Raw genomic sequence first — 14,037 nt, 5'->3', positions numbered from 1 at the left:
AGAAACATCGAAACGGCAGAAATATTTGCGGCCAGATGACTTGAGGTACTGAATGAACTCGGCACTCATAAACTGTGTAATAGCGTGTGGGGCTTCCAGCTGCGGGCAAACAGACAAGAGCATATTTACCTGCGACTACAGGATAGATTCTCAGCATACCAGGGCATATGGATGCCTCCGGACATCCAGGAACCCTGCCGTCCTCTTACAGTAAATCATAAAGCAGTTGGGATCATTGAAAAAGTTTTAAAAGTCTCTGCTGGTATTTCCAGCTAAACATGTCATTCCTGGACACCAGCTGTTCGGTGGGGCGCTCTGTCGTTGTGGGTTTTGTAAAATGTATAGGAGTGCTGTGGGGTTTTTTTTTTCCAGTGACTTGGATTCCCACATTTTTTTAATCAAATATCGGATGTTAATTTTGCCTGTTTATATGTTCTACCTGTTTATAATGGAGCTCTTTACATGTTATAGTGCTTTCTACAGAATGATTGTTTTTTTTTTGGGGGGGGAGCCGTAAAATAAGTTAATGTTTTATCACACAGTAAAATGTGAAAGTGTCTCAAATAAATTGACTGGGGCCACACCTATTAAGATGCCTCTTCTTCTAGTTTTTCCAACACCTCCTCTTGTTAAAAGTACAGAAAATAGTCTGGTTGGACATTTCAGGAGACTGGAACAAACGGCTGAAGGAATCCTTCGATGTTTCTGAATCTGTCTTGGTGACCCACCGTTCTTTCTGTTTCTCAACTCACCCCACAGTTTGGCAAAGGGATAAGACAGTCATGGTTGGTGAATTTTGTAAAATGTGAAGCAAGGCTGTGCTGTTTTGGACTTTTGTTCTGCCAAACGACCTGACTTACAAACATTTTCAATTTGTTCAGAGGCCTATGGATTGTTGCTTAAAATGTTCAAAAATTTATTTCAAAGATGCTATGATCTCTTCCAGTTTAAATACAGTTTAGCAACATTCACAAATTTCAATCTGGAAAAACTCAGACGGAGAAAAAGGAACAATTAAAAGATTTAATGACAGGAATGAATAACAGTTCTTTGGCGCTCAGGCCTCGGCAACTGATTTGAGCTCAGATTTGATGTGAACTCGATAAACATCCCGATAACTGATTAGGGATTCTCTCCCCCGGAGCCCGACACTGGTGGTGGAGGTCAGGAAAGGGTGCTATCCTGGAGAGCCGAAGGATGTGGGTGGAGAAGGGGCGGTGGTGGGTTGAACGCAGCTGGAAACCGGCTGACGGCTTGGGTGTGGATCATTTTATGGAGAGCTTCATTGATGATTGGATGCACCGGGTGAGGTCCAGTGCTGAGGTCGGAGATGAGCATGACGCTGATGGGCAAACGGAGGGGGTGGAGTCTTCCAGGTTGAACTTTTGCTATAGCTCCTTTTCAGAGTGGGACAAAAAAAATTATCTACAGGGCGCCCACGAGTTGCTATAGAAACGCCACTTGGTGACCCCAACTCTTTGCTGCAGTTCTCTAATAGTTTTGGTGTTTCTCACTTCCCCTCCTATTCTCTTCAGTGTGCGCTGTCAACAGCAGGTAGATTATAAATATTAACTTGAATGATTTATTGTCTGTCTGTGTGGCAGGCTGTCAGTCTGATTAAACAAGCGGGCATTTGACAAAAGAGCAACTACAGAATAGAAACTTTACTTTTAAGAGGACGTCCTGTGAAATTATTCTCAATAAAAGAATAAGAAGTTGGACTATTTTCAAAATGGCAGTCAGCTTCAGAACTGTGTATTGTAAACTATCCATTGAGACATAACACTGACATTTTTAGGGATTTACACATTACTTGATGGATTGAGACTCATTTTTGGCTTTCGCTCTTGGCTCGATTGGATGCCGCTACCACAACGCAACACTCCAAGGTCGTTTATGAAGAATCTTCTCAATCCAGTCCACTGAGCCACCAACTAATAAACTCTGACTAATTTAACTTCTGAGTAGGCTTTTCTGTGGATGCAGGCTAAATATAGAGCTGTCAGTGCCCTGTAGTTTATTATACGTCCTAAGTAGTTTCCTGAATGCTGCAGACACTAGAAGTGAGTGTTCTCAGGTTGAGCACACTGACTATTTGTGGTCTTGTAAATTTCTGACAATTTTCCAGTTGTAGGTGGTCTGACTTAATATTTTGTTCACAACCATTGTAGTGGATAAGCTACATATTAAAAGTATGTGTCATTGTGAGCGTGGGATGCTGTTTGGTTCCCAGCTAGACTTGTGACATACGGGCCTCCAGTCTAGACTGCACCTAGCATTTTGTGGAGACGACTCATCGCATCCATGACTCAGCTGATATTTTTGCTCGTAATCTAAAGCAGAACTTGCAGCCCGTTTCACCTCCATCACACCGAATCCAAGAGTTCTTTCAAAATCGCAAACATCGTTAGGAAAACTCAATCTGTCATGCCCAGAGCAAATGAACTGCCAAGCTGGAAGCCAAAATAAACAGAGGGGGTATGGACTCTGGTTAGGGTTTGCTACCTTTCAGAAATTAAAATAAGGGACGCTCCCCTCAGCGCGGGGGACTCCATGTGGTGGGCGTCCACTGCAGTGATAGACATTATTTTATGGCGGTGTTCTTTGTTTTTAAAAAGTGATACATAGAGCAATCATTCATGCATAGTTGGTTAGAGTGCCTCGAAATTGTACTCCAATCACAGTAGCATACCTTAGGAACACGTTTAATTAAGCAAGTGTAAAAAGTATTTGGTAAACTACTCAAGTACTGAGTAACTGATCATATCACCTGATTTAATATTCAAAATGTGCCCTCAGACAGCCAAAAGTATAAGAATTGTTGGACATTTATAAAAATATGGAACAAATCGCGTTCCGTATCGGTTCAATACGGGACGTAACATTTAACAGCCAAATACGGGACAATTCCGTATTTTCTGGGACGGGTGGCAACCCTAACTCTGGTTGGAACAGAAGCCACCGGGGTGTAAAACAACAACAAATCACTCAATCGTATTCCCGTTTGGAAGTGACATGCCACAAGATATGCTGAATTAAGCATTAATTTGTCGTCGCAAGTACAACGTCTGCCGAGCTGGGCCTTATTTGGTGTTCGGCTGGGTCTAATTGCAGCAGATAATCGTGTAAAATATTCATGAAACCCAATAAATAAATTGCAAGTTCCAAACTGCACAGCGTTTGGTTTTCCATTGAGCTCTGACCCAAGGAAAAAAAGTGGTGAAGCTTTTCCTTTTTTTTTTTTTTTTTTTTTAATAATTAATATAAAGCAGAAGGTAGTAAAAATGGAACGAGTGTGCTCTGATGATGAAGACACGACGGGAGGAAGATGTTTACGTTCAACCACAAAACGACTGGCTGTAGAAATGTGGTGAGTAATGTGTTTTTTTGTGTGACAGTGTTGGAGAGGAAATATGGCTTGTATGTTATAGAGATCATGCTGGTTGCTGCCTGTCCACTGGAAATATAGTGCACCCATAACCAAGAAACGAACTGGGGGGGGGAGGGTGGTAAATTAAAAAAAATCCATCGTGACATACAGGGCAATACTCCGTCTATGGAAGTAACTTTATATGAGCACTGAGATTTTCTGCTTAAGCTGGGTGACGAGAGACACAGCTTTACTCTGAATTTGGATGTGTGAGCTTTGCAGCGTTTCTTTGTCATTCATCTTGTGGCGTGTGGCTTTAGTTTCCACATTAGTCTGTTACCCACTATTGCTACTGGCACAACTAAACCTGCATAAGACTCTGCCAGGGATCTGGAAATATTAGACTGACTCAAGTCAGACAGACACATATACTCTTTTCATTCTCCGCATGAGGCCCTTCAAGATCATTGTTTTTATTTTATTTTTTAACCACATGTGATTTCCCACTTGTAATCAACCACTAATAAGGTTGTTTTGCTTACAAAACAACAAAAAACGCCACATAAACTGCTTGTAATGGATGTCGATAGTTTTGAAATGATTTACAAATCAGTTTGTTTGTTTTTTCTCTTATCAAAAGATTTCCCCAGGCTTTGTTGTCAGTATAAAGTTAATAATACCGTCTTTTTGCAAGTTCAGTCACTAAAGTTTTACTATGTAGCTTCAAGAAGCTGCTAAAGGCAGAGGAGCCTGGAGTTTCTCCAGTCGAGCCAGAGATCGGGCTGCAGCTTGGAGGAAGCTGTCCAAGTTGTTGTTACTGCCAGTTAAGTTGCGCTGAGTCCCACACACAGCTACTTTTAAAGCAAAGTGCTAGTTTTTCTACATTCCTTTCCAGGAAACACGTAAATAAACCAAAGTAAATTCGGATCTCTACGGGGTTTTAAAAGACGCACCTCAGGTTCGAAAGAATTATCTAACCAAATGGAAATGATTGACTCAATTCCTTTTTAAAAACCGTAGATTCCCACCAAAAGCAAAACCCTGAATAAGAACACCAAGATCCATCCAGCCAGTGACATTGCTGAATAGATTTATATGAGAGAAAAGCCAAGTTTATTCTGGACTGAGCTCTGTCCAGAAGTCTTTATCGTATTATCCAGATAATCCGATAATGGTACAAATGCAGAATGCTCTAATTTGGCTGAAAATACCTGCAATTACCTGCAATATGTTAATATTGTATAAAATGTGCCAGTTACTTCTCTATAGCTATGTTTGGGATGCACGTCTTTATACAGTGCATTGCAAAAGTGTTACCACTTGAACCTTCTGTGCATTTATTAGATTTTGTGACAGACTAGAACAATGTAGTGCAGAATTATAAGGTAAAATAACACATGCTTTTAATTAAAGCTGGGCAAAAAAAAAGAAATCAATGATCAATGAGTTTACATTACGATAAATATGTGATTGATATAATAAATAACACATTTATTATATCAGTTTATTACTATATAATAAATTTATTAAATTTTCAATGATTTCACAGAACTCCCAGGATTGTTAGGGATGAAGGCAGAGGGAAGACTTTAGCCACTTGACCTCTCACAGTTAGCTAATCCAGTTGGGTGGCATCAACTAACTCACTCGCTCTTTGGTTACCTAGCAACAACTTGTTGAGTAACTTGTGCAGCAGCAAGTTTTGTCACTGTGCCTCATAACCGTTTAATAATAATAATTTTAAAAAAGAACAGCTGGAGCAAACTTTGGATAAAACAGGAAAGGTCATGCCAATAGTTTGGCAGTATTTCAGACACTTACAAAAATAAAAATCAATAATTATCTAAATCAACTGATATGAAACACTTATCTCATGATATGTTTTTCAGCCATAACTGCCAGCCCTACTTTCATTTCTTGTTTAGAAATAATTTGTTGACAGATCAGGAGAAAGTTGTGAAAAAGCTAGATTAGATTAGAAAACAACATCCCATGCTTTGAAAATCTGTCAAAGAACCAATCAGCTCATCGTCACTGTTATTGAGCTGATACTTATACTTTAGAAAGCCGTTGCACATCTGATTATTTACACAGTATTCTACCTTCATAAACATCTACAGGAGGACTAAAACCGATTTTCTTGCAATGTGTATTCATTCAACCAAACATTAGTGTCAGAAAAAAAATAGAATGATCCATGCACATAGCATGCAGTCACAGCATTTCAGGATGAATTTTGAAACCAAAAGTTAATCCACATACCAGTCTCCATGCTGTAAAGGAACAGGTTTTCTGCAAACCGGCACAAAAACCACAACATTTCTTCCAGCCTGGACCCTGTCGCTCTCTGCACAGTTCTCCTCATTCGCATCGGCTCATATTGCATGCTGTAAGGAATTCATATTCCTGAGTTCCTATTTTTCATTCACACTAAAACCAGTGTCTTTAACTTTGTTTTATTTGTCCAACAGAAGCCGATCCCGACAAGTTCATGTTTAGAATGGGAGCAGCGGTAATTTCGTCTTCTTTGCAACTTTTGATGCTGCCTTGGAACATAAAACATTGTCAGAAGTTCTACTTTTCACAACAAGTCCTATTTTTAAAAGCCGATCTCTTCTCATCTGACATCATTCCCTCTGCTGTCTTGTTTGCATCACGTATTATTCCACCTCCCATAACGCTTGAGAGGAAGCTCTCCCCAACACGTTCTCCAGGTTAATGGTTTGTCCAGGAGCACATGCCGGAAACTGTGCCGCAGTTCCTCCCTTGCTGTCTCCACAGCAGATTGTTCAGATCAACAACAAGCTCCTGGAGCAGCAGCATGTTTGAAGAAGTTCCTTGGAGGATTGTTAGTGAGTGTACTATTACCTAAAACCCATTCATTGTTTCATCTTGCCTTTGACTTACTTGGCTGTGATTAATGGAAAGTCACATCTCCACGGGCAATAACTTTCACTTTGTGGACTTGAATGTTTAAAGAACCAATACCAGGAAAATTCTCAGGAAGTAACAGAAATAACAGGAGTTGGTTTTGACAACAGTACATGGGCAGTGGGACTGCACATGCAATCCATGGAGGGAGGAGACCTCACACCCCGACAATCTGGACATTCTGTCCCGGTCGGTTCACCGTTTTGACTGAACACTCATTCATTGTCTCGATTGTTCAGAACCCTGCTGGTCGGGGACGTCTTTCCCAAGGAGAAATGAAAGAGAGGAGTCGAAGAGGGAAATTTAATTCACAACAAAGGTTTTTCTCCCTCTCTGGCTTTAAAATCAAAGTCTTAGGGTTGGTCTTTTCAAAGATGTTCAAGGATTGTTTTTGTAAAATTTATATCACCCCCACAACCACAGGAGAATATATAAAAGTGTTTATACGTTTCATCCCGGGTTGATATCTTGTCTTTGTCTTGAGCTGAAAATTAATTGAAGAAAGTTCTAAACCTATTTCTAACAAATTTGTGTTTCTGTGTTGAATTCACAACTGAAGGCAGCTATTTATTTAAATGGTATAAAAAATAGAGAGACAGCTATATTTTCCTCACTCTATGAACAAAAGTGTCTTTTCTTTTCATATCCAGCCAGAATCTGCTTTTGAATGTCAGCAAAAGAAAGAAAGAAAAAAAAGAATTTATCATTTATATGTCAGATTTTATTTTTTCATTTTTCTTTTAAATCATGCTGGAGAGATTAGAGCCTAGCATTTCTAACCAACTTTCCAGGAACTACTGAAAATCTACATTGGAGGTCTCAGACTTGACCACAGCATGATAAGTGATGGACTCAAGGTCACAACAGGGGGCACTACGCCAGCATGAATGAAACATAGCATGAAAATGAGCTTTTTCACATCTGATCCCATGGGACTTGTCAGTTCTTGCCTGGGAGGATCATATATCGCAAACTGATAATCCAGGGGCGATTGAGGTAATTACTTACAGTTGTGCTGAAGAGGGATCGGAAAAAGGTGAAGTAACCGCATCTCCTGTGCATTTCTGATTTCAGGCTGCGCCACACAGAGGGACTTTATAAGGCTTTATAAAGCTGCAGTATGTAACTTTTATACATATAAAAATATATTTTTACATATTTGTAAAACTGTCACCATGTTGTGACAGTGTGGTACCTCCCCCCAGTACTACTATTGATGTCTGAAGACATGCACCGCTTCAGGTCTGTTAGGATCCCTGGTTGTTTAAGTGTTTTGGAGTTTGACTTATTTATTTTAGTTTTATTATCCTATGTTCCTTAGTCTTTTCTTTGATTATTTTGATCCTGTTTCTATTTTACTTTAGTTCAGTTCTTTTTAGTGCTCCTAGTTATGTTAATTTCTTGTGTTAGGTTATTCATAGTTACTGCAGTTTAATTATGTTTCTTTAAGTCTAGTCATTCTTTAGTGTTAGAATTATTTCCTCATCTCCAGTATGCTCTTTCTCGGTGCCTCCTGCTCTCCCCTCATAGCTGCAAACCTTGGTCTTTTGCTCAGCATTCCATCTCCCCAGTACGTAAGCACCTCGTCCTCAGTCACTCCTCACCAAATCCCCTTTCTAGTCCTGTTACTTCCCAGCTTTCTCCCTGATATATGGCTTTGTTCCGTCTTTGTTCCCTTGGACTTTGTTCTTCATTTTTATTATTAAATCTTCAAACTTGCTGCAATTGGGTCAATCACTACACACATTATGACAAAGTCAAAAACAACCAATCGGAGCCAGGAGAAGGAACTGTCTCCTGGTTGTCTATCAACATTTGGTATACGCTACTAAATGTACTAATGGAGGAGAAATAACTTTCCGTTGCAGGAAAACTATTTATCTGCTATTATCTGTGGTCATGCTAACTAGCCTTAGCAATTCACATTGATGGTAGCTGTAGCTGGTTGTTTCTGATCAAGCTGTGTATTTCTGTTGCTGGCTCTGGGAGAAGGCAGAGGAGCTAGATTTTTTCAATGATTATACAAATATGTAAATGAATATGTATAACATATATGTTTTTTCAAATCCCCAGCTTTAAACCTCAAAAAAAGAAAAATAATAAAGCATTGATAAAACTAAACCATTCACACCTTGCTTAGCTTGCCTGCTCTGATTCAAAGCACAATTGCTGCTTAAAGATAGTGAATAAAACGCTATCATTCCAGGACAGAGAAGAGGAGATCGTCCCTCAGCACCCTCTTGAGCTGCAATCAGAACTGGCACCCTGCCTCCATTCAGAGCCTTAATGCTAATTGCAGGTTCCTCTCTGATCCATCATTTGTCTTGCAGCTTGACAGTAGGAGATTCTTCGGCAATGAGAGCGCACCCACAATCCCGAATGAAACAATTGTTGTTATGAAAGACTTCATGTTTATGGAGACCCTGTTATGTTGTAATGACTACCAAACCGCCATAATTTTTTTGGTTTCCCCTTCAATTTTGAAAATGTTTTATGCTCATGTTGTTTGAAGAGCAAGGAATGCTGCTTCTTGAAAATGCTCCTTTCTTGTGCTGTCTTGTTATCCCGCAAAGCAGAATTACTATATGCTTACAGTGTGACATAGTGTGCGTCATTTTCCTCTTTCAACAATTTAGAATTGGTGCGACTCACAACACGAATATCATGTTGATATCTCTCTAGCTGAGGTCACGGGGAGAACTGTTAACTTCACATGCAGATGTGTGCTCTGTATTTAACCGTGGAACTTTGCTTACTTTTACTCACCTCGCAGTCATTTCAAGATGTTTATCAGATGTGCTATGCAGACACGTAATCCACATAGGCAGTCCCGCAGTAGGCACAGGGCTTAATTTCCTGACTTGAGGTGAAGTGAAAGGGGACAGCGCTTCACCGAGCAGAAGTGGTGAAGAAGGAGCAGATCCAATGAACTTTTAAGCACCCTTAATGAAAGCAAGTCCTGGTTCTTTTTATTTTCTGCAGAGGCTTTCTGGGTTCAGCACACATGCTGTGTTGATTTTTGGTGATCTGTGGTTTCTTTGTGATTAAAAAATGGGCTTTGATTGCAGCCTCAGAAAGAGCTTCTTTCAGTACTTGAGAGATTTTCAGATAAATGTCGGTTCCTTGGACAGCCATCATAGAAAGATCAACTATGTTATGTGTTTTGGCTGCTCTTTGATAGCCTTTCAGATGCTTCTATTGACTTTGGCTACTGGTTTGACCAATATAGGCTTTTATTAATTACTTTTACAGTGGACTCTTGTTTTTCAAGTGTATATTTAGCCTTTAAATCATTCAGTCATTCATCATTAAAGTCTTATTAGCTACAGATAGTGACATCATTCTGGGATAGGAGATTAGGTTTATGCTGACAATCCATTCAGAGATTGAGGTCTTGTGGTGCTTTGTTGCTGACGATTATATTTTGGCTGGATTCATAATGGAAGTTTTAACTTGCACCCAAAGAAACGTCACATGACCAGATGTTAAATTTACATTTCTTTGTTTCCCCAAAGTAAATTCAAAAATTGCATCAAAGCCATGCAGTTTCCAAGCTGGAATCAAGCTCTAACAGGGCTTTATAAGTCGTGGTTTCCAAACCACTTACATTTAGTTCTTCAGTGAGTTAAATTCTTTTTAATGAGATCCCAAAGAGGCACACGGAATGAGCAAAATTTTCCCCCAAAACTCTGCTGGCTCTCTCCCCAAAACCTTGCTGGCTGGAGTTTGCCATTCAGCTGGTTGAAGAAATGCAAATAATAGAGAAACTTAAACAATTAAGTCAACTCTGAAAATGTTTGTATTCAGTAGATATACTTATGTCGTCATTTTGACACTAGAGAAGCACAACGCAACTCTTTCTTTTTAAGATAACATGGCTGTGAAGCCAGTGGCGGCATCAAGCTACATGAGTAAAGGCTAGTACATACAGTATGATGCCGCCATAAAAATGTGCTCTAATATGGCAAGAACAACAACTACATTACTTTTGACTAAAAACGCGGATGAAGAATTCTTGGAAAATCCTCACAGGTCCGTTCCATTGTATCATGTTATGTGGTCCTTGTCAAATACCATAAAATAAAATCTGTTCTACCCAGATGATGTGTCAAGAACAAACTACAGCCTTCAAGACATTGATGCTTTTGCATCGAGACAATTTTCGTCGATCACGACAAACATTGATCACAAATTTTCGTGTTTGATAAAAATTCTTTGTTTTTGTCGAACTGCCAGGCTAGGACAAGATATATAGCTGCAAGTATTGGACAGATGCTTAGAATAAATCAATATGTGGATGTGTTATAGCTTTCTTCAGCTGAACAGAGATAAAAGTTTGGTTCTTTGCCACTAAAGAGGAATGATCTAGAGCAGGGGTGGGCAACTCCAGGCCTGAGGGCTGGTCTACTTCAACACACCTGAGTGAAATAATGAGGTCGTTAGCAGGACTCTGGAGAACTTGACTGCACGGAGGATATGATTCAGCTATTGGATCCAGGTGTGTTGGACCAAGGAGACATCTAAGAGTTGCAGGACATCGGCCCTCGAGGACCAGGATTGCCCACCCCTGATCTAGAGTCATCACGCAGCTTCACTTAGAAACTAGTGATCAGGCCCGAGTTTGGGTGTAGAGATGGACTCAGATCTGAACCTTCAGAGCCACACAGAGACAGTTACAAAGTCAGCCTTCTATCACCTGAAGAACATTTCCAGGAGTAAAGGACTATTGTGTAAGGATTCCGGTTTTTCTGTGTGTTTATTTCTCTTAGTGTTCCCCTGTGAGTCCTTGTGGTGTCCTGTCTCCTTCCCCTTGATTGCTTCCCAGGTATGTCTCATTCCCTGTGTTTACCCTGACTGTGTATTTAACACCACCTGTTGTCTTTGTCTCTTGTCGGGTCCTTGTCTATTGTTCATGCCAAGCTTCTCAGTTGCCGTCTGCTGTCAGTTTTTCCTGTGCTGCTGCAGTTTTTGGAGTTTGTACTCTGGATTTCATCATTAAATCATCTTTTTATTATATCAACCTGGGTCTACCTGCGTCTTCCTCACCAACAACATCCTCACCTCACATACTGTCCTCGTAAAATCTAGAGAAACTCATCCATGCATGAGGACAAGACATCCACCAGGTCACCACAAGCTGATTTCAAGCCATCCAATACATACAAACTACGTCTTAACGCATAAACGGGATCGTAATAAATTTTGTGCCCGGGAGTGGATGGCTCAGCAGCAGGAATGTGAGGTAACGTACAAATCCTACATTTATGTTCTGCTGTTAACACACTGGCGAGTTTGTGGTTAGGAGCCATGATGATTGTATGTTGGCATTTAGTTTCAGGCTGAAGTCAGATTGGTTTATAATGAGAAAAATAACTGTGGTGCTACTGATCCACTGTGTTCCTTTTAGACTTACCACTCCGGTAACCCTGGCAGTGTCTAATGTCTTACACATGCTTGTCTCTTTAATGAACCCTCAACGCCCTTCTGTTGTATTGCTCCGGCGTTGTTTTGATTGTTTCCTAGACTGCGTTTGCTTTATGCAAATGCTGATTTTCTTTTCCTAAAAAGTCTCCCACACAAAAATTAAAACGTTTCTTTAAAGTAAGTCATTTTCCTGTTTGCCAAGTTAAACTGAGCTGAACACATGTTTAAAAAAGACAGAGTATTCCTCCTGCTGTGGAAGAGTGGACCTCCTCTTCATCCTCCTCCTCTTCCCACAATCCCCTCCTACTTCTCCTCATATAGGCTGGGCTTTGACTCGAGTCAATCAGAAACGGACCTTAACTGTGCCTGCCGCTGGGTTTCTGCACACCCCTCATAGCAGTCATTACTCAAACACGCCATCACCTCCACGCCTGCAGCAGTAAACATATGGAGTACTACTGCTTCCTCTTGCTCTGGATCTGCAGCCAACATTTAGGTGAGCAAAAGTTGTGTGTCTTATACTTTGTGTTTGTTTGCACTTCATGCATCTTCAGAATTGCACTTTTGAATATTTTTACTTTGATGCAAGTGTTTTCAAAGGTTATTCCATATAACTTTTTAGTTGATGTTAATATTCAGTTTTCGAGATTGAACTTCTTTAGGAGGGTAAGAATATTGTCACCTCCATAAAATAATGACCAACATCTTTTTTTCTTTTTTTTTTTTGCAAAAATTAATTTCAACTAAAATAAAAGAATCACCACCTCCTCTTTTTGTTTTTTTGTTTTTTTGTTTTTTTTTAAATGATGATTTAGGCAAAACAAAAAATCACTTTCAGCAAAAAATGACTTGGGTCATTATATTATGAAGGCCACAATATTTATATGTCAATTACAAAGATCCATGAATGTTTGTATGAGTCACAACATAACATAAGCTTAGCAGACTGAGGTATATTTATTCGCTAGTAAGAAAATCTAAAGAGGTGCATTACATCAAACACTGCAAACATGCAAATTCTGCCAAGTGAAAGTTGATGTGTCTGTCGAGAAGCTTTGAAACGCTTGGTGCACAGCCAGATTCGTGGTCATTTAAAAGCTCCATCACTGGTGCCTCATCTAGATAGAGCTAGAAGAAGAAAACCACAAACACTTAATAGGAAGAACTGAGAAGAAATTTCACAGATTATTTCAAAGACAAAACATTAAAGGAGTCCCATAAACAAATTTAGAGATGCCACATGCAGTAAAGATAATTAAATCCAACACCACTTCACATGTATCACCATTAGTTTTAGAGTAGTGCACAATACTCAGGTTTTGAATTCGCTGCACTCTGCACTGTAATTGTAAGGTCTAAAATATCTGCGTGTTTTCCATAAAATATAATGGGCTGCTTACTTTTCCATCGCAGACGTTTTTCACTTAATTCTGCTATTTGCAGAAAGACACGTGTTATTAACCTATTTGAAGTCTGGAAAGATGGAACTGATCCAGAAAGAAACATTTCGGTGCATCTTCAGCCCCGGCGATGTGTAAGTGGTACAAGGCTGTGAAGTCGAAGGGAGGAAGTCTGTTATAAATATTTGGTTTGATTTTGGACGTTCTTGAAGCAGCGCCACATTAGGGGAGACCGTGACCTTGTAAGCCGGAGTTTGTGGAGTATGATTTCACGCTGACTGTGGTGAAGGATGTTTTGGCAAGAGTGCGAAAAGGCAGGCTTTATTTTATTCTACCGCTCTTGGATTCCTGTGACTGTAGCGGCAAAGATCCTGTCCAGATAGCAATGAGAGTGGAAATCTGAGGGAGAAGAGGACATGTGCTGTATATTAAAAGGAAACAACAGGGTCAGATCCCACCTGAAGCACTCGCTCTCATAATCACTGTCCCAGTAGGATATGTCAACTCAAAGGTTTTGTTTTTGTATGTGAACTTAGAACGTCTTTCTCTTGATGGACATTCACTTTGAGCTCTTCATGAAGAAGACCAGGCCGTCCTGGCTCCAGTATAAATTGTATGTCTTTGAACAGGGTAAAAAGTGCACATGTCAGAAATAATGAAGCTGACATGTGGGAAATTAACTTGAACATTTGGCCGTGAAAATGTGGAATCATTGCACGAAATGTGTCCGAATCCACTTAGAATAATTAAATAAGCGATACTGGAGTTGGTGTCAATGTTGACTGATAGAAAATGTAAAAAATTTATTTTCAAATGAATTTTAGTCTTACTTATTACATTTCTTGTTATAATATATGAGTCAACATGGCATTCCACAAAGCTATGTTAAACCATTGGCCACTTTATTAGGTA

General features: G+C 39.8%; 1 protein-coding gene across 1 annotated transcript in view; it reads left to right on the top strand.

Moving 5' to 3' along the window:
* The first annotated feature begins 11,221 nt into the window (after positions 1–11,221).
* Positions 11,222–14,037, top strand: part of itga11a (integrin, alpha 11a) — a 57,134-nt gene continuing 54,318 nt past the window's right edge. Inside the window, exons 1-2 of the mRNA XM_008404664.2 lie at positions 11,222–11,543; positions 12,047–12,221. Of these exons, the coding sequence (XP_008402886.1) occupies positions 12,173–12,221 (49 nt within the window). The 5' untranslated portion in view covers positions 11,222–11,543; positions 12,047–12,172. The remainder of the gene's footprint in view (positions 11,544–12,046; positions 12,222–14,037) is intronic.

The sequence above is a fragment of the Poecilia reticulata genome, linkage group LG3, assembly GCF_000633615.1.
Source record: "Poecilia reticulata strain Guanapo linkage group LG3, Guppy_female_1.0+MT, whole genome shotgun sequence".
In the NCBI taxonomy this organism is placed as follows: Eukaryota; Metazoa; Chordata; class Actinopteri; order Cyprinodontiformes; family Poeciliidae; genus Poecilia; species Poecilia reticulata.
This window is presented reverse-complemented; position numbering and strand designations above follow the sequence as displayed.